The 25,293-nt window shown below is 44.8% G+C and overlaps 2 protein-coding genes across 3 annotated transcripts in view; both read left to right on the top strand.

Moving 5' to 3' along the window:
* Positions 1–25,293, top strand: part of LOC114584510 (unconventional myosin-XVIIIb-like) — a 653,524-nt gene that overhangs the window by 156,335 nt on the left and 471,896 nt on the right. The gene's annotated exons all lie outside the window — the stretch shown is intronic.
* LOC144326374 (putative helicase senataxin) overlaps positions 1–25,293 on the top strand; it is a 233,460-nt gene that overhangs the window by 24,454 nt on the left and 183,713 nt on the right. For both annotated transcript variants that reach the window (XM_077922942.1, XM_077922943.1), the window contains exon 2: positions 21,939–22,116. In XM_077922942.1, coding sequence (XP_077779068.1) covers positions 21,940–22,116 — 177 coding nt within the window. In that variant the 5' untranslated portion in view covers position 21,939. The remainder of the gene's footprint in view (positions 1–21,938; positions 22,117–25,293) is intronic.

The raw sequence follows: 25,293 nt of genomic DNA, 5'->3' as shown, positions 1-25,293 counted from the left end.
TTAAGTGGCGGGGGCGGACCATCCGAATCGGTCCCACCTCCCTGCAGAGGGGAAGGGTCGCGGAGAAGTCCAGTTGCACCAGGAAGTGATCTGACCATGGCACTTCTTTCATTTTGCTTTTACTTAGTGTCAGATCACCAACATCCATAGAGGTAAATACCAGGTCCAAGGCATGTCTGTGGCTATGGGTTGGGCCAGACTTATTCAGGGACAGCCCCATGGAGGCCATGCTTTCCAGGAAGTCCCGAGCGGCCCCTTATAAGGTCCTGTTGGCATGGATGTTAAAATCCCCCAGGACAACCAAGCTAGGTGTCTCCAGGAGAACATCCGCCATGACGTGAAGCAGCTTGGGCAGGGAATCCTTGGTGCAGCGGGGAGGTCGGTACACCAAAAGGAATCCTGTACTGCTTCTATTGCCCAACTTCCAGAACATACACTCAGAGAACTGGGTCTTCCCAATAGGACGCCTGGTGCAAACTAATGACTTCCTAAAAATCACTGCAACCCCCTCTCCCCGCCCACAAGGCCTGGGTTGCTGTGCGTAAGAGAAACCTGGTGGACAAGCAGCGGCAAGGACAGGCCCATCTGCTTCATCCAACCAAGTCTCTGTTACAAATGCCAGGTCAAGTCCTCCATCCACGATCAAGACATGGATGGCAGTGGTCTTATGAATCATTGACCTGGCATTGCACAGCGGCACCTTCAGGTCATGTGGGTATCTCTTGCTGATTCTAGTATCCGTCCGGTCAGGACCAGACCCAGAGGCAGGTATTTAATAAATCCATATCCATTAGCTTGCAGAGGGAATTTATATCCTGTAATTTCTGTTTGAAATATTTGTTTACCTACTTTTCTTTCATGTTGTAATCAGTCCATTTTCTTCAACATTGCTCTGCCTTTGAAAACTCATTTATAAGTACGCCACAACTTCTCCATTTTGTCTCTCCAAATCCGAAAGCCCCCCAGGGTCTGGCCACGGCTCCTGGCTTACTTCCAGCGTTTATCTCCTCTGATCCTTTCAAACTTTCTAACGATCTGGTGTCTCGCCAAAACCATCATAAATCAGAATTAGAGCTCTCTTTGGTAGGCAATGTCACAAATCACCACAGTACTTCACACAGTCTATTCTTTCAAGTACTCTGTAAATAAAATTATAGGTTTTTGTTGAATCCCTCTTGCATTCCATATATAGTTGTAGTCCATTTGGTGCAGGCTTGCCGAATCATAGCACAGCAAATATAATGTAAAATGAGAACAAAGGCTCCTCTTCACTTACATAGCATTACAGTTACGATAACGAGAGTCCTCTCCAGATCAAAACCTTGGCATTCAGTGGCTGATTCATTTAGCAGGTTATCTTTCTCCTTCATCCAGAACACATCTGTTTCTTAAATCCAAATTGAGATCCGTCTTAAAAGAAACAGAAGTACCATATTTTTCGCTCTATAGGATGCACCCGACCATAGGGTGCACCTAGTTTTTAGAGGAGGAAAACAAGAAAAAAATATTCTGAATCAAATGTTGCATAAACTACTGTATTTAATAAACAACCGGTATATCAGAATCATATTACAGCCATGTAAAGTGAACAGCAGTCAACAATGGCATTAAGAACCATCATCACTGTCATTAACAAATGAAGAGAGACTTTAAGGTTTGAGTACTCTTCTAGTCTTCTGTGAACCCCAAGAACTCATCACTGCTAAAGTCAGAATTTATGAAGCTCAGTTGCTCACAATCACTGACATCACTTTCTTCGCTATCTTCATGTAAAATACCATCTTCGTATCCATCCAAAGCATTGCTAATGCCACATTTTCCCTCTCAGTCCTCTTCCTCCCCTCTCTCAGCGAACAGCCTGCCAGCTGCTCGCAAACATTCCCTTTACTTGAATTACAGTCAAGAAACAGCTGAGCAGAGCTTCTCAGCGGCAGGCTTGGGAGGCTTTCCTTCTCCCCACTTTTTTCTCCCCCTCCCCAAGCAGCACAGTCGCCTTTACCAGCCTCCTCCACTCCATCCCTTTCACCCAAACTCCTCAGGTGATGTCTGCAATTTCTCCCCTTCGCTGCTCCCTCTCCTTTGCCCTCTACCATGACTCTCCACTCACGGAAACCTACAGTACCTCCTCTCCCTTCACCCAGCTTCTTGGTCCCCCTCCTCTCCATCCTCATCCTCCCCTCTCTCAGCGAACAGCCTGCCCGCTGCTCCAAACCTTGAGGGGAAAGGGCAGGCTGGTGCAGAGCAGCACCCCCCACCCCCATTCAGCAGCCCAGGAGCTTGGGGCATGGGCGCACAGCCCTCCTGCTGCTCCAAAGCTTCCCGGGGCTGCAGGGGGAAGCCGAGGCTGCCAGCAGAGGAACGCGGCTCCCCCCCCCCCCACCAAAGAGCAGCCCAAGAGAGTGCCGCACTCTGGCAATTTGGCTCCAGGTACCACACATTCGCTCCATAGGACGCACAGACATTTCCCCTTACTTTTTAAGAGTAAAAAAGTGCGTCTCATGGAGCGAAAAATACGGTACCTCCGCTCATGGTGACTGCATTGGGGATTTTCCAATATGTGCAATGCTATGCACTCTGCATCCCTGCCCCCCCCCCCCATTCCATCGGAGCGAGAGGCAGTTATTGGATGATCCACGAGTGAAAGCTCTCCCCTCTCCAACCCAGGGGGGGGGGGGGCTTGCAAGGATAATTACTCCCAGATTATCCTTAATTAACTGCGCTGCTGGCATCTGCTATCATGGGATCCACAGTTTGCCATGGCGGCAGCACCAGAAGTCCCACCAGTAAATGTGTAAATGGTGGGAGAACTGTAGCCAAGCTCCCTGGCTTCCTTCCTAGAGGAGGAAGAGGTGAGCAGCAATCCTCCAGCGCGATCGACCAAAATGCATCCCACGATCCATGAGTTGATCACGATTGATGTGTTGGGCATGCCTGATATATGGCATAGACGTTGTATAAGCCTCATTCTTCTGAGGTAAAGTAAATCATGTTTTCCTAGACTAGGGATCAGCAACCTTTTTCAGCTGTGGGCCGGTCTACCGTCCCTCAGACCATGTGGTGGGCCGGACTATATTTTTTTTTGGGGGGGGGGGGAATGAACAAATTCCTCTGCCCCACAAATAACCCAGAGATGCATTTTAAATAAAAGCACACATTCTACTCATGTAAAAACACGCTGATTCCCGGACTATCCGTGGGCCGGATTGAGAAGGCGATTGGGCCGCATCCGGCCCATGGGCCTTAGGTTGCCTACCCCTTTCCTATACTGACCTTCTTGAACTTGGAAGTGTCTCAAAGACCTACATAATTCAGGTCACACAAATTCTCTCAATCACATGACATAAGAATTGCTGGGCCGTGTCAGTATGTGAGGAGGCTATGGTCTTTGCCAGTGTTGGAAACCGGGATAGAAAAGCTATCCATCACATGGCTCCTAGAACCTAGGTTGCAGGTGCAAAAACAGAATGACTAGTCACCATTATTTACTCAATTTGATTTTTGTACTGCTTTCTGAACACGCTCACATGCTGTTAGTCACATACATGCACATGCACACATGCACCATTGCTTGAACCAATTGAGTTATGCTACTGGCCTAAAGAAATAACTCCCACCACATAGCAGTTCTTCATAAATCACAGTACTTCAATTGTACCAGCTTTACAGATACACACATGCACACACTATATTCCTGCATTGCAGGGGGTTGGACTAGATGACCCTTGGGTCTGGGGCATAGGAAGGGGTGTGTGTGAGATGCGGACCACCCCGGGTGTCATCCTGAAGGGGGGGGGTGACATTCGGTGTCCCCTGCACCAAGATCGGCCCCCAGGGAGGATGGCGGGGCGTTGCACCCAGCTTCGCCACTGCCTTGGGGTACCTTCCTACTATGATTCTATGACTACCTAGATTTATTCAAACTACAATGAAAGCTAGTTTTCATACTTGAGATTTTATAATTAAATATGAAAACTGGAATTATCTCAAATACTTGAAAGCCTTTCCTGCAATATAATAACAATTAATAATAATAATAATTTATACCCCACCCATCTGGCTGGCTTTCCCCAGCCATTCTGGGTGGCTTCCAACAAAAGGGGAGGATTGCGGACCACCCTGGGTGTCATCCTGAAGGGGGGGTGACATTTGGCGCCCCCCGCGCCAAGATCGGCCCCTGGGGAGGATTGTGCAGCCGCGCCGAGATTTCTTGGAAATTTATGATAACCATGATACAACAAATGGAATTTGGAGAACTTTTTGGTAATGGAATCCAGGCAATCTATACTAAACAAAAGGCAAGAATAATTATTAATGGTAACATAACTGAAGAGTGTGAGATAAATAAAGGGACCAGACAGGGATGTCCTCTCTTGCTGTTAATTTTCATCTTAGTGATGGAAGTGCTAAATAAGAAAATTAGGGGGGGGAAACATTAAGGGAATAACACTCAGAAATAAAACATACAAACTACGGGCATTTGCGGACAATCTCGTTATAACAATGGAAAATCCTAAAGAAAGCATCAACAAAATTTTAGAAATAATTAGCAACTATGGGAGGGTGGCAGGGTTTAAACTAAATAGTAAAAAGACCAAACTTATTGCTAAGAACCTCACGGTTCAAGAGAAAGAAGGAATTGAGAGGACAACACAATTGAGGTTCTGCCAAAAAATGAAATATCTCGGAAAATGGCTAACATCGAAAAACATTAATCTTTATCAAGACAATTATATTAATACATGGTCCGAAGTAAAAAGGAATATGGAGATTTGGAGTAGACAAAATTTGTCTTTTTGGGGACGCGTATCGACTATAAAAATGAATATCTTGCCAAAGCTACTCTTTCTGTTTCAAACCATTCCACTTATCGGGGGCAGAGGCTGTATAACAAAATGGCAGAAGGAAATCTCTTAAATTTATTTGGCAGGGGTGCAGACCGAGGATAAAACATACTCTACTTATTGATATCAAGGGGGGGGGGGATTCGGCCTTCCTGATTTAAAATTATATTATGAAGCCGCATGTCTCTCTTGGATAAAAGATTGGTGTCAACTTAAGAATACAGATGTACTGGATCTCGAAGGGCATGATCTCCGTTTCTGTTGGCATGCCTATTTAAATTACGACACGTCAAAAGTACATAAGAGCTTTACCAACCACATAATAAGAAATTCGTTGTTTAAAGTATGGGCAAAATATAAAGCCCTGTTGGAACCAGAAACCCCATGTTGGATTTCTCCCTTAGAGGCTAAGGCAGTTAAAAAGAAAAATATGGAAGGAAATTGGCTGACTTACAATTCGTTATTAATACAAGATGGTAATCAAATAAAATTAAAGAGATATGAAGAAATAAAAGATCAATTATCAGGATGGCTAGAATACCACCAGCTCTTTGAGACATTTAAGCAAGATAAAAAAATGCATTTAACAACGAGCCCTCAAAATTAGAAAAAGAATTGTTAAAGAACAATACCAAAATTATTTCCAGAATGTACCGACTCCTCCTTGACCGGGAAGTCAAGGAGGAGGAGGTGAAGGCGGTAATGATTGAATGGGCACAAGACATCAGATGCACCATTATGATGAGTGAATGGGAAACTCTTTGGAAAACTAACATGAATGACAATGCAGTTCAGGTGTTACCTTACACCATCCAAACTCTCCAAGATGTATAAAAATATTTCAGACAAATTTTGGCAGTGTGGAGAAACAAAAGGAGATATGTACCATATGTGGTGGACATGCTGAAAAATTAAAGAGTTCTGGAACCTCATCTATGATGAGATGAAAAAGATCTTTAAATTAACATTTGCAAAGAAACCAGAAGCATTTCTACTTGGAATTTTAGGCAATGATATCACCAAAAATATAAGAGAATTTTTTTAATATGCAATAGCCGCTGCCTTGTTATTAATTGCATCGAACTGGAAAGGGGGAAAATTACCAACAGTAAGGGAATGGGATGCGGGTGGCGCTGTGGGTTAAACCACAGCCTAGGACTTGCTGATCAGAAGGTCGACGGTTTGAATCCCCGTGACGGGGTGAGCTCCCGTTGCTCGGTCCCTGCTCCTGCCAACCTAGCAGTTCGAAAGCACGTCAAAGTGCAAGTAGATAAATAGGTACCGCTCCGGCGGGAAGGTAAACGGCGTTTCCGTGCGCTGCGCTGGTTCGCCAGAAGCGGCTTAGTCATGCTGGCCACATACCTGGAAGCTGTACGCCGGCTCCCTTGGCCAGTAAAGCGAGATGAGCGCCCCAACCCCAGAGTCAGCCACGACTGGACCTAATGGTCAGGGGTTCCCTTTACCTTTACCTAAGGGAATGGCAGAATAAGTTATTAGACTATGCAGAATTGGCTCAGTTGACAGAGAGATTAAGGGGAAATACAAAACAATCATTCACTCAAAAATGGGATATGTTCAAGAAATACCTGCATAAATATATAACAGCAACATAACATCTATGGCAGCGTTTGTGTAAATTAAATATTACTAAGCAAGGAAAAACGGTACTACCGTAGTTTTCGCTCCATAACCCGCATTTTTTTCCTCCTAGAAAGTAAGGGGAAATGTCTGTGCGTGTTACGGAGCGAATGCTTCCCTCCTCTGTGGCTCGCTTTGAAACAGCAAAGCGGGAGAAGAGCCGCTGAATGGGGAGGAGAGAGGGACAGAGAGCCTGCTTCTTTAAAGGAGCAAAGCGGGAGAGGAGAGAAGCCGCTTACACGAGTGTAAGCGGCTCCTGTCCAGTTGGCTCCTTTAAAGCAAGCAGGCTCTCTGTCCCTCCTCCCCACTCAGCTCGCTAAATAGCAGCAAAGTTTTTCAGCTCGCTAAGCTGGGGGGGGGGGGGGATGAGCCGGGGAGGAGGGAGAGAAGCAGAGCCTGCTTGCTTTAAAGGAGCAAAGCGGGAGAGGGGAGGAGCCTTCTCCCCTTATGCCCCTCTTCTGCATTATTAGCAGCATCCTTCTCCACACACTCCACGCGTGCTCCTTGTCCCTTGAGTGCTTTTCCTTCCCTCCCCACTTAAAACGTGGTTACAAAGTACAGATCCACATGGATCCTCAGGATTTTTGCACTGGGTCACCCCAAATTCACCACCAGATCACATAGCATGTCCATGGCTACAGTTTGCACCAAAAAAATCACGCACCCACTGTTGCCTGGGGCCGCAGTGGTGCAAAAACGTGGTTACAAACATGGATCCACATGGATCCTCAGGATTTTTGCGTTGGGCTACCCCAAACTCACCGTCAGATCACATGTCTGTGGCCACAGCATGAACCACAAAAATCATACACCCACTGTTTGTTTAGAATATTTTTTTTCTTGTTTTCCTACTCTAAAAACTACGTGCGTGTTATGGTCGGGTGCGTGTTATCGAGCGAAAAATACGGTATATGTTATAAGAAAGTACTAGAAACTATAGTAAGAGTAAGGTAAGAAGTATAAGTACATTCAGTGTCATAAATGTAACTTACATCGGGAAATGACAGGAAGTCTGGGTTTTGTTTTTTTTAATAACTTTTATTCAAAATTAAAACAAAACCTATTATCCAGAAACATATCATCCTTATTCCCCCCCATTTTTCTCCCTCCCCTACCTCCCCCCACAGAACTCACCCACCCCCACCCCCCGACTTCCCTCAGTTCCAGTCTTTGATTTCTCTAAAAATGCTGTTTTCTGCATGTTACACAGTTGTATAAATCCTCAAACTATTTAGCTGATTATTATCAATAAAAAGTTTGTGAATGTTTATTCAAAACCAGCCAAGGAGTCCAGTTCACTTTGTTGTGTCTTCACATACTTTGTAGAGGGTTCCCATTCATCTTTAAAGTCACAGTTATCCTTGTCCCATAGCTTGTATGTCAGTTTGGCCAGTTCTGCATAGTCCATCCATTTTTCTGGCCATGATTCTTTAGTTGGGGTTTCTTCAGTCTTCCATCCTTGTGCTATTAGAATTCTTCCTGCCGCTGTCGCATACATGAAGATGTTTTTCAATTTTTTTGGCAAGTCTTTCCCTACAATCCTCAACAAAAATGTCTCGGGTTTTTTAACAAATGTTAAATGGAACATTTTCTTCAATTCGTTGTATATCATTTCCCAAAATTTTTTAATTACCTTACAATCCCACCACATATGATAAAATGTCCCCTCCTTTTCCTTACACTTCCAACATCTATTTGAACTAGTTTTGTACATTTCCCCTAACTGCACTGGTGTTGTGTACCATCTGTACATCATCTTGATGTAATTCTCCTTCAATAGGGAACAGACTGTAAATTTTAAGTCAATTTTCCATAATTTTTCCCAATCTTCCATCATAATGTTGTGACCTACATCTTGTGCCCATTTTATCATAACTGATTTTACCTCTTCATCTTTCGTCTCCCTTTCTAATAGTATGCTGTATGCGGCCTTCAGTAGTTTCATTTTCCTTCAATCACTTCTGTTTGAAACCTAGATCTAGTATAACTAAATCCTTTCTTGCTGTCTTCTTTATGTGTTTCATATAGTTGTCGATAATGCAACCAACTCTGAAAGTGGTCTTTGATCTCATCATAATCTCTTAATTTCCATTTTCCATCATGTTCCTTTAATAAATCAGCATATGTGAGCCATTTTCCTTTCTTTCCAAGTGGTTTGAGCAGTAATGCTTCATGTGGTGAAAGCCACCATGGGGTCTTTTGTTCCAATAAGTCTTTGTATCTCTCCCATACTCTCATTAGTGATTTCCTGATTATATGGTTGTAAAAACTTCTATGAACCTTCCCTTTCCCGTACCATAAGTATGCATGCCAGCCGAATCTGTTGTCATGTCCTTCTAGTTCTAATGCCTCTTGCTTATCCAATCTCATCCAGTCCCTGATCCATACCAAACAAGCAGATTCATAATACAATTTAAGGTCTGGGAGGGCAAACCCGCCTCTATCTTTTACATCTGTAAGTATTTTCTGTTTTATCCTTGGCCTTTTGTCCCCCCAGATAAATCTTGAAATCTCTTTCTGCCATTTTTTAAAACATTGATCTTTCAGGATGACTGGTATTGATTGAAAAAGAAATAGCATTTTTGGCAACACATTCATTTTAATCGCCAATATTTTTCCTAACATTGAGAGATTCATTCTGCTCCATATTTCTAAATTTCTTTTTACCTCAAGCCAATTTTTTTCATAGTTATTTTTAGATAGGTTTATATTTCTTGATGTTAACCATATCCCTAAACATTTAACCTTTTTATGGACTTCAATCTCAATGTTTTGTTCTAATTCAGTTCTTTCTTCTTCTTTCATGTTTTTAACTAATAATTTAGTTTTATTCCTATTTAACTTAAATTCTGCCACTTCCCCAAAATTCTGAATTTTTTCTATTACTTTAGGGAGTAGAGTTTTAGGTTCTTCCACTGTTATCACTAGGTCATCTGCATACGCTTTTAACTTGAATTCACTTTCCCCAGTTTTTACACCTGTAATCTCTTCATTTGCTCTTACGTTTTTTTGCAAGATCTTCCAAAACCAGAATAAACAATAATAGTGACAATGGGCATCCTTGTCTTGTTCCTTTTTGGATCTTACAGTCATCCGTTATCACCTGATTTATAATTAGTTTGGCTTTTTGTTCTGAATAGATTGCTGCTATTGCTTTTAAAAACTTAGGACCGCTTCTGATTTCTTCAAACAGCTTTATCATGAACTTCCAAGAAACATTATCGAAGGCTTTTTCGGCGTCTATATACATCATTGCCACTTTCTTTTCATTTTTAGCCTCCAAATATTCTATTATATTCAAAATATTCCTTATATTCTCCTTCATTTGTTTTCCTGCTAAGAACCCGGCTTGATCTTGATGTATATATTCATTTAATTTTTTTTAATCTGTTAGCTAGAATATTTGCAAACAATTTGTAATCGTTATTTAACAAGGAGATAGGCCTATAGTTTTTAATTTGCAGTAAATCTGTGTCTTGTTTTGGAATTACTGTTATATAGGCCTGTTTCCATGTTTCTGGGATTTCAGCTGTGTTCAATATTTCATTCATGACATCTTTCAATGGGTTCGCTAATTGTTCATTTAATTTCTTATAATATTTTGCCGTAAAGCCATCTGGGCCTGGGGACTTGCCATTTTTAGAGCTTTTTATTGCCTCAAGTAGTTCATAGAATCATAGAATCATAGAATCATAGAATCATAGAGTTGGAAGAGACCACAAGGGCCATCGAGTCCAACCCCCTGCCAAGCAGGAAACACCATCAGAGCACTCCTGACATATGGTTGTCAAGCCTCTGCTTAAAGACCTCCAAAGAAGGAGACTCCACCACACTCCTTGGCAGCAAATTCCACTGTCGAACAGCTCTTACTGTCAGGAAGTTCTTCCTAATGTTTAGGTGGAATCTTCTTTCTTGTAGTTTGGATCCATTGCTCCGTGTCCGCTTCTCTGGAGCAGCAGAAAACAGCCTTTCTCCCTCCTCTATGTGACATCCTTTTATATATTTGAACATGGCTATCATATCACCCCTTAACCTCCTCTTCTCCAGGCTAAACATGCCCAGCTCCCTTAGCCGTTCCTCATAAGGCATCGTTTCCAGGCCTTTGACCATTTTGGTTGCCCTCCTCTGGACACGTTCCAGTTTGTCAGTGTCCTTCTTGAACTGTGGTGCCCAGAACTGGACACAGTACTCCAGGTGAGGTCTGACCAGAGCAGAATACAGTGGCACTATTACTTCCCTTGATCTAGATGCTATACTCCTATTGATGAGGCCCAGAATTGCATTGGCTTTTTTAGCTGCCGCGTCACACTGTTGGCTCATGTCAAGTTTGTGGTCAACCAAGACTCCTAGATCCTTTTCACATGTACTGCTCTCAAGCCAGGTGTCACCCATCTTGTATTTGTGCCTCTCATTTTTTTTGCCCAAGTGCAATACTTTACATTTCTCCCTGTTAAAATTCATCTTGTTTGTTTTGGCCCAGTTCTCTAATCTGTCAAGGTCGTTTTGAAGTGTGATCCTGTCCTCTGGGGTGTTAGCCACCCCTCCCAGTTTGGTGTCATCTGCAAATTTGATCAGGATGCCCTTGAGTCCATCATCCAAGTCGTTGATAAAGATGTTGAATAAGACCGGGCCCAGGACAGAACCCTGTGGCACCCCACTAGTCACTCTTCTCCAGGATGAAGAGGAACCATTGATGAGCACCCTTTGGGTTCGGTCAGTCAGCCAGTTACAAATCCACTGAGTGGTAGCATAGTCAAGACCGCATTTTACCAGCTTCTTTACAAGAATATCATGGGGCACCTTGTCAAATGCCTTGCTGAAATCAAGGTAGACTACATCCACTGCGTTCCCTTCATCTACCAGGCTTGTAATTCTGTCAAAAAACGAGATCAGGTTAGTCTGACATGACTTATTTTTCAGAAATCCATGCTGACTATTGGTGATCACAGCATTCCTTTCTAGGTGCTCACAGACTGTTTGCTTAATGATCTGCTCCAGAATCTTCCCTGGTATTGATGTCAGACTGACTGGGCGGTAATTATTTGGGTCCTCTCTTTTCCCCTTTTTGAAAATAGGGACAACATTTGCCCTCCTCCAGTCTGCCGGGACTTCGCCTGTTCTCCAGGAATTCTCAAAGATGACTGCCAGTGGTTCTGAAATCACATCTGCCAGTTCTTTTAATACTCTTGGATGCAGTTCATCTGGCCCTGGAGACTTGAATACATCTAGACTAGCCAAGTATTCTTGTACTATCTCCTTAGTTATTCTGGGCTGTGTTTCCTCTGCTGAATCATTTGCTCCAAATTCTTCAGGTCGGGCATTGTTTTCTTTATCGGAGAAGACTGAGGCAAAGAAGGCATTGAGGAGTTCAGCCCTTTCTGTGTCCCCTGTTTGCATTTCACCATCTTCTCCTCTGAGTGACCCCACGGTTTCTTTGTTCTTCCTTTTGCTACGAACATACCCATAAAAGCCTTTTTTGTTGCTTTTAACCTCTCTAGCAAGCCTGAGTTCATTTTGTGCTTTAGCTTTTCTGACTTTGTGTCTACACGTGCTGGCTATTTGTTTGAATTCCTCTTTGGTGGTTTCCCCCCTTTTCCATTTTTTGTACACATCCTTTTTTAATCTTAACTCAGTTAAAAGTTCTTTAGATAGCCACCCTGGCTTCTTTAGGCACCTTCCATGTTTCCGTCTCATTGGTATTGCCTGAAGTTGTGCTTTTACTATCTCCCTCTTAACGAACTCCCAGCCATCTTGAACTCCCTTTCCTTTTAGTATTACTGTCCATGGGATCTCACCCAGCACTTCCCTAAGCTTTATGAAGTCGGCTTTCTTAAAGTCAAAAAATTGAGTCCTAGTATGCTTGGCTGCTCCTTTCCGCTGTATAGTAAACTTCAGAAGAGCATGATCACTCGCGCCTAATGATCCTTCCACTTCTACCCCACTAACCAGGTCATCAACATTGGTTAGGACCAGATCTAAAATGGCTGTTCCTCTTGTTGCTTCTCCCACTTTCTGGACAATGAAGTTGTCTGCAAGGGCAGTGAGGAATCTGTTTGACCTTATGCTCTTGGCTGAGTTTGACATCCAACAAATATCCGGGTAATTGAAGTCCCCCATTACTACTATCTCCCTTCCTTTTGCATGCTTGGCCATCTGTTCCAGGAAGGCATCATCTATGTCCTCCGTTTGGCTTGGGGATCTATAGTAAACTCCCACAATGAGGTCACTGTTATTCTTCTCTCCCTTAATTTTGACCCAAATGCTCTCACTTTGGCTTTGAGGTTCTAAATCTTGGATCTCTTCACAGGTATACACATCCCTGACATATAACGCCACTCCTCCTCCTTTCTTGTCTGGTCTGTTTCTTTGAAATAGATTGTATCCCTCCATTATTACATTCCAATCGTGGGATTTATCCCACCAGGTTTCAGTGATTCCTATTATGTCATACTTAGTTTGCTGTACCAGGAGCTCAAGCTCATCTTGTTTATTTCCCATGCTTTGCGCATTAGTGTACAGACATTGAAGTCCATTAATCATTCCCCCGTGTCTCTTGCATTGTTATCTGGGAGTTAAGGATATTCCTTTGTTCTTGTTTTAAATATGGCATATTGCTATTTCTGATGTACTCTTCTATCTTAAATGTTTTTTTCTTTCCCTTGTCTATACAGCTCAGAAAAATATTTAAGAAATCCTTCTCGTATTTCAGCTTGTCTGTAATTCTGCCATTTATGTTTATCTTTATACAACAAAGCTCATTTAAAAGGAAATTGAGAGAGAAAAAGAAAAAAGAAATATTAGAGAAAATTATGAAAAAGGAGAAACAGCTGCCAAACAAAGCAAATAAAGAGGCAGTAAAACAGGCAATCCAAACATTACAAACCCAATACTCAATGATTATAAACGAGGAAATCAGCTGGAAAATAAAAAGAATAAAAGAAAAATATTTTGAGCATGCAAATAAGCCGGGGAAGTTGTTAGCCTGGAAGTGAATAAAAATGAACAAAGGAACTCCATAAATAAAATTAACATAGAATCATAGAGTTGGAAGAGACCACAAGGGCCATCGAGTCCAACCCCCTGCCAAGCAGGAAACACCATCAGAGCACTCCTGACATATGGTTGTCAAGCCTCTGCTTAAAGACCTCCAAAGAAGGAGACTCCACCACACTCCTTGGCAGCAAATTCCACTGTCGAACAGCTCTTACTGTCAGGAAGTTCTTCCTAATGTTTAGGTGGAATCTTCGTTCTTGTAGTTTGGAGCAATGGATCCATTTATTTATGGAGTTCCTTTGTTCATTTTTATTCATATGTGTCAGGGGCTCAGGGACTGAGCCACAGGAGAAGGAGGAGATGGAGAGCGAAGGGGAACAATCGGAGGGGAGCGCAGGAGGGTATGACAGTGACCAGAGAGATTCCCTGAGTCTCTCCAGCGAATCAGAAGATTCCCAAAAGGAGGCCCCCAGGGTCAGGGCAAGGGGGGCCAGTGGGGAGTCGCCAAGCGGCAGCTGGAAATCAGGGGTAGCTTCCCCACCAGAGCGCAGCGGGGGGGGGGGGGGGAGAATCCCACAGATTAGAACAAAAGCCTCCTCCTGCAGGAGGAGGGAGTGAGGCAGGACTGACCACGCCTCCGTCAGAGAGTGGAGGGGCGGAGGAGAGAGCAGGGCCGGCCAGCCTCCCTGAAGGAGAAAGCAGTGAAGGGAACAGTGTAGCCGTTAGGAGGAAAGTGGGCGGCTGGGCGCGAGCGCCAAGTTCAAATGTAGAGGCGCGAGGGACAGCAGAAAATCCGGATTGGGAGCCAGGTCCCAAAGCCCGCCGGAGACAGGGGGAGGAGTCAGAAGAATCCGCCTCCGAAGAGTCCAGGAGGGTTGGGACCCCAGAGGGCAGGAGGACCCGGAGGCGAAAGGAGCAGAGGGAGGAAAGGAAGAGGTGGAGCAAGGCTCGGGTATTGAACTGGTGTACAGGAGGGGCGGATTCAGACGGGACTTCGCCGGTCTAAGGACTCAGACGTAGCGCTGCGCGCCATGGATGTCAAACCAACAATGAACCACAATAAAGACTTTTGTTTATAAAGAGCAACTGGCGTTGGTCCTTTGTGAGCTGGGACCCGAGGCAGCCGCTGACAATATGATTTATAATCATTGAACATTGGGTTTGTAATGTTTGGATTGCCTGACAATATGTGTCTCTTGGGAACACATTATATCCAATTTCTGTTTTGCTATTACATGTTCAATCCGATGTCATTTGGCTTCATAATTCAAACCGTTAACATTTCAACTCAGTAATTTAAGATTGGCCATTTCCAGAGTCAGTTACAATATCTGTTTTCCCTGAAAGCCTGTTCCAAGGCTTTCTTTTGCTCAGATCGGGGGTCTCCCCTGTCTTGTTTGGGGTCTAAGTCTCTCCTATTTTTATCCAGGAATTCTCTCGCCTGAAATTCTGATGTCAGTTTATATCTCCTCTTCATGTATGTAAAGGAGATACCCTCAGGAAATTCCCATTTGTATCTGATGTCAGCTCGCCTAAGAGCCGTTGTCAAAAACCGGTATGTGCTGGTCCCGGGGGGAAGGTTACCGTTGACGTAGTCGAAGTCCGGTCCTGGGTCACTAGCCTGGAAACAGTTCGCAAGGAGCGGGGCGAGGTCCGAAGCAGGAAGCCGAGCGGGGACAGGAACACTGGAGGGTCAGGTCTGGGTCCGGACAGGAGCAGGTACTCAACGACGACGTTGCTCCCGCAACCTGGGACCAGGCTGACTGGCCTTTATCTTCTCTGAGGCCAGGGGCAGTCCCGGCCCCCAGGAGACCCGCCTCTCCTGGCCTTAAGGCGAGCACTCCTCCTGGGAGAAACCAGTTCCCTTCGCCTCTCTGCCCTAAGCCTCTGCAGTTCAGGAGAGGCTGAAGGGTTACTGGACCCAGGGGGAGACTCACCTGTAGGCACTGAGTCCTCAAGCACCTCTGGGGCCAGAATGGATTCACCTGGTGCCTGCTCCTGAGGATCCGGCACAGGTGCAGGCGCTTCAGAATCAAGGCCTTGCCCCAGTTCAGCCGGCCCTGGAGGCGGGGACTCCTGTTCAGGCTGGGATTCCTCCGGTTCATCCTCTGAATCGGATTCCCAGGCCATCACACGGTATTTTGTTGTTCTTAATCTCAATTTCAGAGGAATTTCTCTAAAAATGCCTACTTTATGTCCAGCAACCACGAGATCATTTTCAAAGCTATTCTGAAGGATTGTGTCCTTCACTTTTTTGTCACTAATGTTAACAAAATGTCTCCTGGCTGCTTCCGTTCTCTGCTCTGAAACAATTTAATTCCAAAACAGCTTTCAACTGAGCCATCCAGCCAATCTTTACTTTCCCCCATCCACTCTGAAATTGTCTGTGTCGCATATGTCTCTAGGACTGGCTCAGAGTCAGAGTCTGGTAGCCCTCTGATTCTGACCGTCCTGTCCCGTTCTTGTAATTGCAGAAGTAAAACCTGATCTTCTAAATCACTCTGTTTCTCTTGAACCCCTTGACATCCCTTTTTGTTCCTCCCTTACTTCTGTGACTTCCTCTCTTAATTTTTCTACTTTTGTCTCCAAATTGCTAACCTTATCTCCCAATATCCCAAACTGTTCTTTTAGAACTTTGTTTGAGTTCTCAATATCTCTATGTACTTGTTCCTTCAACAATAAATTAGATTTTTCCATGTCACTACGGACCTGTTGTGTAAATTCTTGCATTGATTTCATCATCTCTTTCCTAAATTCTAAAAGCTGCAGTGCAAAAGGGTCTGTCTGTTCTTTGTCGCCTTTTCCCCCATTATCGCCCTGAACACTGGCCCATCTTGCAGCTGCAGCAGCAACCGAAGCTGCTGTTTTACGTGTTGTTATTCTGTCTGGCCCCGACATTTCTTATCTGTTGGTTCCAAGTATTGTATGAGTTGTTCAAGGTCACACCTGCCAGCTCTGAATCTGTTCGGCTGTACAGCTATCACCCCCTCCCAGCTTTCTCCCGGTTTCCCTTTCCCTTTTGTCAGCTATTTCTCTCCCCGTCACACTTTCACATTCACTTTTATCCCCTAAGCAAAGGAAGATATAAAAAGAAAAAGAAAAAAAGGGGAAACTGTCAATAAAACATGTAACATAGAATATGTAAATACAGTATTTAACAATAAGGGGGGGGGGAACCAGTTAATATTCCAAGAACAAGGGAGGTAAATTTAAAAATATATTTCCAATTTCCAATATTGTCTTGGAACAAAAGGCATGCACAAAACAAATAAAAAACCAGCAGAGAAGAAATTATTCTTTAAATTATACTTATCTACTTATAGTCTCTCAAATGGTGGTGGTTTGCAATATTTCCATAACTTGTAGGTCCTTTTAGTTAGTTCTTATTTTTAATCCCATGGCCGTAGTCTTGTTTTCCAAATCGCAAATTCACAGGCAACTAAAGTTCCAATTATCAAGCAGCTGAGGCTTTGATTAACAAATCTTATTTGGAGAACTCTCCCATTTCTTTTTTCTTTTTTCTTTTTAAAGGGACGCGGGTGGCGCTGTGGGTAAAACCTCAGCGCCTAGGACTTGCCGATCGCATGGTCGGCGGTTTGAATCCCCGCGGCGGGGTGAGTTCCCGTCTTTCGGTCCCAGCTCTTGCCCACCTAGCAGTTCGCAAGCACCCCTAAAAAGTGCAAGTAGATAAATAGGTACCGCTATATAGCGGGAAGGTAAACGGTGTTTCCGTGTGCCGCGCTGGTGCCGGCTCGCCAGCTGCAGCTTCGTCAAGCTGGCCACGTGACCCGGAAGTGTCTCCGGACAGCGCTGGCCCCCGGCATCTTAAGTGAGATGGGCGCACAACCCTAGAGTCGGACACGAATGGCCCGTACGGGCAGGGGTACCTTTACCCATTTCTTTTTGGGGTACTTTAGAGTACTTGGGAAGCTGTTCCAGGCTCTTTTCTACTTTTACTTTGGAGGTTGCCCCCCAAATGTGCAAGAGTTCCCTGCAGGCTTCCTGTCTTTACTTCCCCCTTTCTTCTTTAGCTCTTCCAATTTTTTTTATAAAGTTGCTTAAACCTCCAGCTGTGTAGATTTTCACTTATATCTCACTGGGTAACTGGATACAGTTAAAGTTGCAAGCCATTAGAATGTAACCATCCTTCCAGTCAAAGTTAGCTGTAGCAATTCTCCATAGCAATAAACTAGGTCTGAGTCCCATTCACAAAAAAGTTCCCTTGCAGAGCCTGTCCGCAAAGATCGGAAACTGGCTTCCTATTTTGTTTCCGTTTCGCCAAATTGAAGTTTTATGGTCTAACTGCGCCTTTAAATTGTTTTATTGGCTTTTACCTCTAATTAGGAAGGTCTGCTGCTTCTGGTGACGGATCGTAGCTTCAGCAGGAGGTTGCGTTGTTGCCTGGAGCGTTCTCAAGCCTCTTCCCCTTTGCTCGGGGGGGGGGGGGGAAGAATTCTTGCTCTGCAGGAACCCTTGGGTCCCCACACTCCTGTGGGGTTTTTTGGGGGGTGCGCTGAGCTCTGGCGCTGCCCTCAAAGCCTCTCCGCCGGCTCCGTGTCACAGACGACACTCAGCACACCGACATTTTCCTCTGCAGCAGCTGGAACTGAAGTCTGTTTTCATATAATTTAGTTTATTGGATTTTTTACTTTGGTTTATTTTTGTTTAGTTAGAAATTATAAGAAAAGAGTATGTACAAATACAAGTTTAAATCAATATTTAATGGTATAACTATTTAAGGCTGTACATGTACCTAAGATCGTGTATGGATGTAAATTAATTTAAAAAAGAGAGAGATCGGCCCTTGGGGAGGATTGCGGCACCAGCAAACTATTAAAATACAATAGTCTTTCAGATATTAAAAGCTTCCCTGGACAGGGCTGCCTTCAGATGTCTTCTAAAAGTCTGGTAGTTGTTTTTCTCTTTGACATCTGCTGGGAGGGCATTCCACAGGGTGGGCGCCACTACCGAGAAGGCCCTCTGCCTGGTTCCCTGTAACTTGGCTTCTTACAGTGAGGGAACCACCAGAAGGCCCTCTGGGCTGGACCTCAGTGTCTGGGCTGAACAATGGCTTTGACAGGGGCGCCAGTCATATCAGCCGAAAAATCCCCCAGACCTGTTTGGAATCCCACTGGATCCATCAGCCTCCGAGGGCGGACCTTCCTAATAGATCCCCCTCTGTGGAGGGGGAAAGGTGCTGACATCCTAAATCTCAACAGGAAGTGATCTGACCACGACAAGGGACTGATGTCAATGTCCCCCACCTTCAAATCACCTCTTCCTGTCCAGTCCAGAAAACAAGGTCCAGAGTGTGTTGGGCCGGTGACATGTTGGAACAGCCCCATGGTTGTCATGGCAGCCATGAAGTCCTGAGACGCCCCAGAGCCAGCTGTCTCAACATGGATGTTGAAGTCTCCCAGAACCAGTAGTCTGGGAGTCCCCAACACTGCCTCCAAGACCAACTCTGTCATCTCAGGCAGGGAGACTGCTGGGCAGTGAGGCGGGTGGAAAACTAGCAGAATCCCTAATCTGTCCTGATTGCCCAACACCAGGAACAAACACTCTAGGTCCCCCCCCCCCCCAAACTGGACAGAGAACCTGGAGATAGAGAATCTCTATGTTGTTGTTGTTTAGTCGTTTAGTCGTGTCCGACTCTTCGTGACCCCATGGACCAGAGCACGCCAGGCACTCCTGTCTTCCACTGCCTCCCGCAGTTTGGTCAGACTCATGTTTGTAGCTTTGAGAACACTGTCCAACCATCTTGTCCTCTGTCGTCCCCTTCTCCTTGTGCCCTCCATCTTTCCCAACATCAGGGTCTTTTCCAGGGAGTCTTCTCTTCTCATGAGGTGGCCAAAGTATTGGAGCCTCAGCTTCAGGATCTGTCCTTCCAGTGAGCACTCAGGGCTAATTTCCTTAAGAATGGATACGTTGGATCTTCTTGCAGTCCATGGGACTCTCAAGAGTCTCCTCCAGCACCATAATTCAAAAGCATCAATTCTTCGGCGATCAGCCTTCTTTATGGTCCAGCTTTCACTTCCATACATCACTACTGGGAAAACCATGGCTGTAACTATACGGACCTTTGTTGGCAAGGTGATGTCTCTGCTTTTTAAGATGCTGTCTAGGTTTGCCATCGCCTTTCTCCCAAGGAGCAGGCATCTTTTATTTTCGTGACTGCTGTCACCATCTGCAGTGATCATGGAGCCCAAGAAAGTGAAATCTCTCACTGCCTCCATTTCTTCCCCTTCTATTTGCCAGGAGGTGATGGGCCCAGTCACCATGATCTTCGTTTTTTTGATGTTGAGCTTCAGACCATATTTTGCGCTCTCCTCTTTCACCCTCATTAAAAGGTTCTTTAATTCCTCTTCACTTTCTGCCATCAAGGTTGTGTCATCTGCATATCTGAGGTTGTTGGGAAAAAAAACAAATTAAAAGGCTATCGAAACAGTTTAAAAACAGTTTTTTTTAAAAAAGAGGTCCTCTCTGCTGAGCAGCAGTCCTCATGGGCCTGTCAGGCCCCACTCTAGGCCAGGTGGAGAGAGGCAGGAATGGGACCCTAGGCACTCAGCAGAGGAGTCCTCTGGTTGAAACCCACATATCGCCCAGCCCTACTATTGCATATCTCTGTCCAGGTGCTAAGTACCTTTATGCTGCTTTACAAATGTGTCCACCACCTAGTTGATTTGTGCAGTATATTTGCCTGTAAAATAAATATAAAGAAAGTAGCGGGGGTTATTGGGAATGTTTGATGTTTTATTGTGTTCTTTATCTGCAGGAAGCTGCCTAGAGTGGCTGGGGAAACCGAGTCAGATGGGCAGAGTACAAATAATAAAATTATGATTACTATTATTTGGTTACAAAGAACAGGAAGTAAGTGACACAGGGTGGCGTCACTAGAAAGTTATCTGTGATTAAGCCAAGAGTAAATGCAAACATGGGAAAAGTGAAAGTGAAAATTTCACTAGCCTTTATCTGCTTTAATGTGTATTTGAGGTAAATATTTATATTTTATTAGAGAGAAATTTTGAATTGTCTTAAAACAAGCCTATCCAAGAAGCAGAGAACAGTTTGCGTATTAAGGATCCATAGCTAAAGCTGAAGTTTGCGCATCCCATTTCTTGTGATCTTGTGGAATTTATTTATCACTTAAAATTTCTAAACTGCTTCTCCTCTCCAAAAGGAAACTGGGGAGCTAACAACCATCAAACTGCTACATGTAAAAACTTGGAAGACATCAACTGAACCACAGGAAGCTATAGCTGTTAATGCATTCACTCTAAAACTTCCCTAAACTGCATTTCAAAGGCCTTGAGAAATAATAATAAAAAGTGTTAACAATCTTCCTGGGTGCAACTATAGTATGAGACTGCCCAATTTCACCTGGGAACATAGGAGGGTTGTGCATATATTATCTTCAAGCATTGGCAGATTCCTTGTTCATTTTCTCGGTAGTGGTACCCGCCCTGTGGAACGCCCTCCCACAAGATGTTAACGAAAAAAACAACTACCAGACTTTTAGAAGACATCTGAAGGCAGCCCTCTTTAGGGAAGCTTTTGATGTTTAACAGACCACTGTATTTTAATACTTTGTTGGAAGCCACCCAGAGTGGCTGGGGAAACCCAGCCAGATGGGCGGGGTATAAATAATAAATTATTATTATTATTATTATTATTATTATTATTATTATTATTATTATTGCAAGCGCTTTGAATTACAACCATTTTGGATTACAACCACGTCAAACCCGGAACCTGTTTTGGTTTACAACCAGACCTCCAGAACGGATTATGGTTGTAAACCAAGGTACCACTGTATTGGTAGTTCTTGTATGTACAAGTATGAGTTTGTGTATGGGAGCTTCTCCATGAGATAACTTGGGAAGGGCTGTAGCTCAGTGGTGGACCATCTGCTTTGAATTTAAACAGTCCCAGAGTCAGTTCTCAGTATCTCCAGGTAGGGCTGGGTGTTGTCCTCTGTAGGAAACCCTGGAGAGCTGGTGCCAGTCAGTGCAGACAATATTGTGTTAGATGGAACACAACGATCCAACAGGAGGCAATGATGGCCACCAAATCAGATGGCTTTAAAAGAGGTTTGGGCAAATTCAAGGAGCATAATGCCGTCAATGACTACTAGCTATGACAGCTATGCTCTGCCTCCATGGTTGGAGGCAATAATACTTCTGAATGCCAGTTTCTGGAAACAGCAGGAGGGGAGAGTGCAGTTGTGCTTGGGTGTTGCTTGCCAGTCTCCCACAAGCATCTGGTTGGCAACTGAAAACAGGGTGCTGGACTAGATGGGTGATTGGCCTGATATGTCAGGCTCATCTGTGTTCTTTTGTGTGGCTCGATATAAAGCAGCTTTCTATGTTGTTGAACTTTACTCAGAACATTTCTGTGTTCGTGTTTTCAAATAATTGCAAATAATTATTTCTCTTTCTCTTTTTTTATTTTTGTGTTTATCTGCAGAATGGGTGCATGTCGTTGGTGCACCTCTGATGATTCAGTCGTCAACCTGCTAAAAAGTTATGCTTCCTCTACATTGCCTGCAAATGAATTTGCTTCAGCCAATAATGACCTCTGTTACTGCATAGAGTGTGTGGATGAGTACCATAAAGCAAAGGATGAGTTGCCATCCTTCCATGAGGTAATTTGCTTTGATTGATAGCCCACTATATCCTGGCTGTGTTGGGGCTGGCTGATGACAGAGACAGTCATAGCAGATTTGGGCAGGCAGAAGGCCAGTAGTTACCGTATTTGATAGCTTCAGGGGTGGGTAGCTTGATTCAGCTGGTGGTAGAGGTTGGTGGGGTTGCTCACCTGAAGTCGCAGTGATGTCATCAGATGACTCATTCCCCCCTCCCCTATGTGATGTGCAGCACTTTGAAGCCACAACAACAACAAAATATTGGGGGTGCCAAACAAATCTCTTCCTTACCTTCCTCCCGCCTGCTGAAATCTGCTTTGGGCTGTAAAGTGGGTGGTAGCCACCCTGGTGTATGATCCTAAGAACTGGCTTAAAATAAGATCTCCAATTAAAAAAAGACAGCCCACATGACTGCCCCCTGGAAAGCTGATGGTCAAGCAGAGCAGGCAATACTTGGATAAATGGGCCAGTGATACAAAGCTGGTTTATATGTAAGAAATAGGATCTGTAAAGGTGCCCTTAGGAATGTAAGCACTGCCCAGTTCCAACTCACTTAGAATAATAATAATTTATTATTTATACCCCGCCCATCTGGCTAGGTTTCCCCAGCCACTCGGGGCAGCTCCCAATCGGATATTAAAAACACAATACAACATTAAACATAAAAAACTTCCCTAAACAGGGCTGCCTTCAGATGTCTTTTCCTTGACCTCTGATGGGAGGGCGTTCCACAGGGCAGGCACCTCTACTGAGAAGGCCCTCTGCCTGGTTCCCTGTAACCTCACTTCTTGCAGTGAGGGAACCGCCAGAAGGCCCTTGGCATTGGATCTCAGTGTCCGGGCTGAACGATGGGGGTGGAGACGCTCCTTCTGGACACAGAATTGACCTGCGCCTCCATGGACAGCTGTGAGTCCAAAATGACTCCCAGGCTGCGCACCTGGTCCTTCAGGGGCACAGTTACCCCATTCAGGACCAAGGAATCCCCCACACCAGCCTGCCCCCTGTCCCCCAAAAACAGTATTTCTGTCTTGTCAGGATTCAACCTTAATCTGTTAGACGCCATCCATCCTCCAACCGCCTCCAGGCACTCTCACAGGACCTTCACCGCCTTCACTGGTTCTGATTTAAAGGAGAGGTAGAGCTGGGTATCATCTGCATACTGCATACGCCCAGCCCAACCCCCCTGATGATCTCCCAGCGGCTTCATATAGATATAAAAAAGCATGGGGGAGAGGACGGAACCCTGAGGCACCCCACAAGTGAGAGCCCAAGGGTCTGAACATTCATGTTCATCACCACTTTCTGGACACAGCCCAGGAGAAAGGAGCAGAAGCACTGTATGACAGTGCCCCCAGCTCCCAGCCCCTCTAGACGGTCCAGAAGGATGTTATGGTCGATGGTAACAAAGGCGGCTGAGAGATCCAGCAGAACTAGGAAACAGCTCTCACCTTTGTCCCTAGCCCGCCGGAGATCATCAACCAGTGCGACCAAGGCAGTTTCAGTCCCATGATGAGGCCTGAATCCCAATTGGAAGGGATCCAAATGGTCCACTTCTTCCAGGTGTTCCTGGAGTTGTTCAGCAACCACTCGCTCAATCACCTTGCCCAAGGATGGAAGATTTGAGACTGAGCGATAGATGGCCATCGTGGCCGCATCTAAAGATGGTTTTTTAAGAAGCGGTTCAATAACTGCCTCTTTCAGCAGGTCTGGGAAGGCTCCCTCACGGAGGGAAGCATTCACCACCCCACGAAGCCCATCGCCCAGTCCTTCCCGGCTAGCTTTTATAAGCCAGGATGGGCAAGGATCCAGGAGACAGGTGGTTGGTTTCACTTGTCCAAGCAGCCTGTCCACATTCTCGGAGGTAACAGATTGGAATTGATCCCATATAACATGACTAGACAGGACTCCAGCATTCTCCCGCCCTGGCCCTGCTCCCACGGTGGAGTCTACCTCCTTCCGAATCTGAGCGACTTCATTTGCAAAAAACTTAGCAAAAGCATTGCAGGAGATCTTGGGGTCCCTACCAGGCCCCGGTGACGAAGGTGGTTTCAATAGATTGCCAACCACCTGAAAGAGTCTCCTGCTGCTGTTTTCTGCAGATGCAGTAGAGGTAGTGAAGAAGGTCCTTTTCGCCGTCGCCACTTGGTAGGCTTGACGTTGAGCTCTAACCTGTGTCCGATCCGATTCAGAATGAGTTATCCGCCACCGGCGCTCTAGCCATCTCAATGATTGTTTCACTGCCCTCAGATCCGGGGAAAACCACGGGGCTGTCTGGGCTCCATGCAATCGGAGAGGGCACTTTGGAGCCAGGCAGTCAATAGCCCTGGTTAACTCCGCATTCCAACGGGCCACCAGGGAATCAGCTGAAAGGCCATCAACTTGGGATAAAGCATCCCCTACCACTCTCTGGAAGCCAAATGGATCCATTAAGTGGCGGGGGCGGACCATCCAAATTGGTCCCACCTCCCTGCAGAGGGGAAGGGTCGCGGAGAAGTCCAGTTGCACCAGGAAGTGATCTGACCATTGGCACAGAATAAAAGTGTGGTGTAGCTTTTTCTGGGGGTGATGCACTTGCTCACTTAAACTTAATGGAGGGGAAAACACAGGGATTTGGACCAGGGAACAGCAATGTGAAAGGAGGGCAGGGATCTGTGAGTGGACAGAAATCTGTTAATGGTAATACATAACATAGCATACATTTAATATTGTTTCAGTTGTGTGTCATAAGCACATTGGCTATATAGCTTGCTGGGTTCTAGCCAACAATGTTTTCCAGGTAGACCCATTGAAATATATATATATGCCTAAATTAGTCATGCCCATTAATCTAAATTGGACTTCAGTTCAGAGAACACTAGATACAATCAACTGCATTTTTTTAAAGTTGCACTCATAAGCTGGCTGCAGCAATTATGCAAGTAAATTTTCTGCATTTAACTCACTTTGTAAATAAGTCTTTCCTTGTGTGAAAAATAAAATTGCCTGCAAGTCCTTTTCTTCCCCTTGCAACCCTAATGTTTCTCTGTCTCTGTTTGTCTGTCTCTCTCTTCCTCTCTCCCTCTCCTTAAAAAGAAACGCCTGAATTCCTCTTTGCTTTGAAAACAGAGCTCAAATTAACTGTTGCTGTTTAGACTTTCAAGTGGGAGCAGCTGCTTAGTTTTGTTTTGTCCCAGTCAC

Source organism: Podarcis muralis, chromosome W (assembly GCF_964188315.1).
Source record: "Podarcis muralis chromosome W, rPodMur119.hap1.1, whole genome shotgun sequence".
In the NCBI taxonomy this organism is placed as follows: Eukaryota; Metazoa; Chordata; class Lepidosauria; order Squamata; family Lacertidae; genus Podarcis; species Podarcis muralis.
Note: the sequence above shows the minus strand (reverse complement) of the source record. Positions and strands in the feature narration are given on the sequence as shown.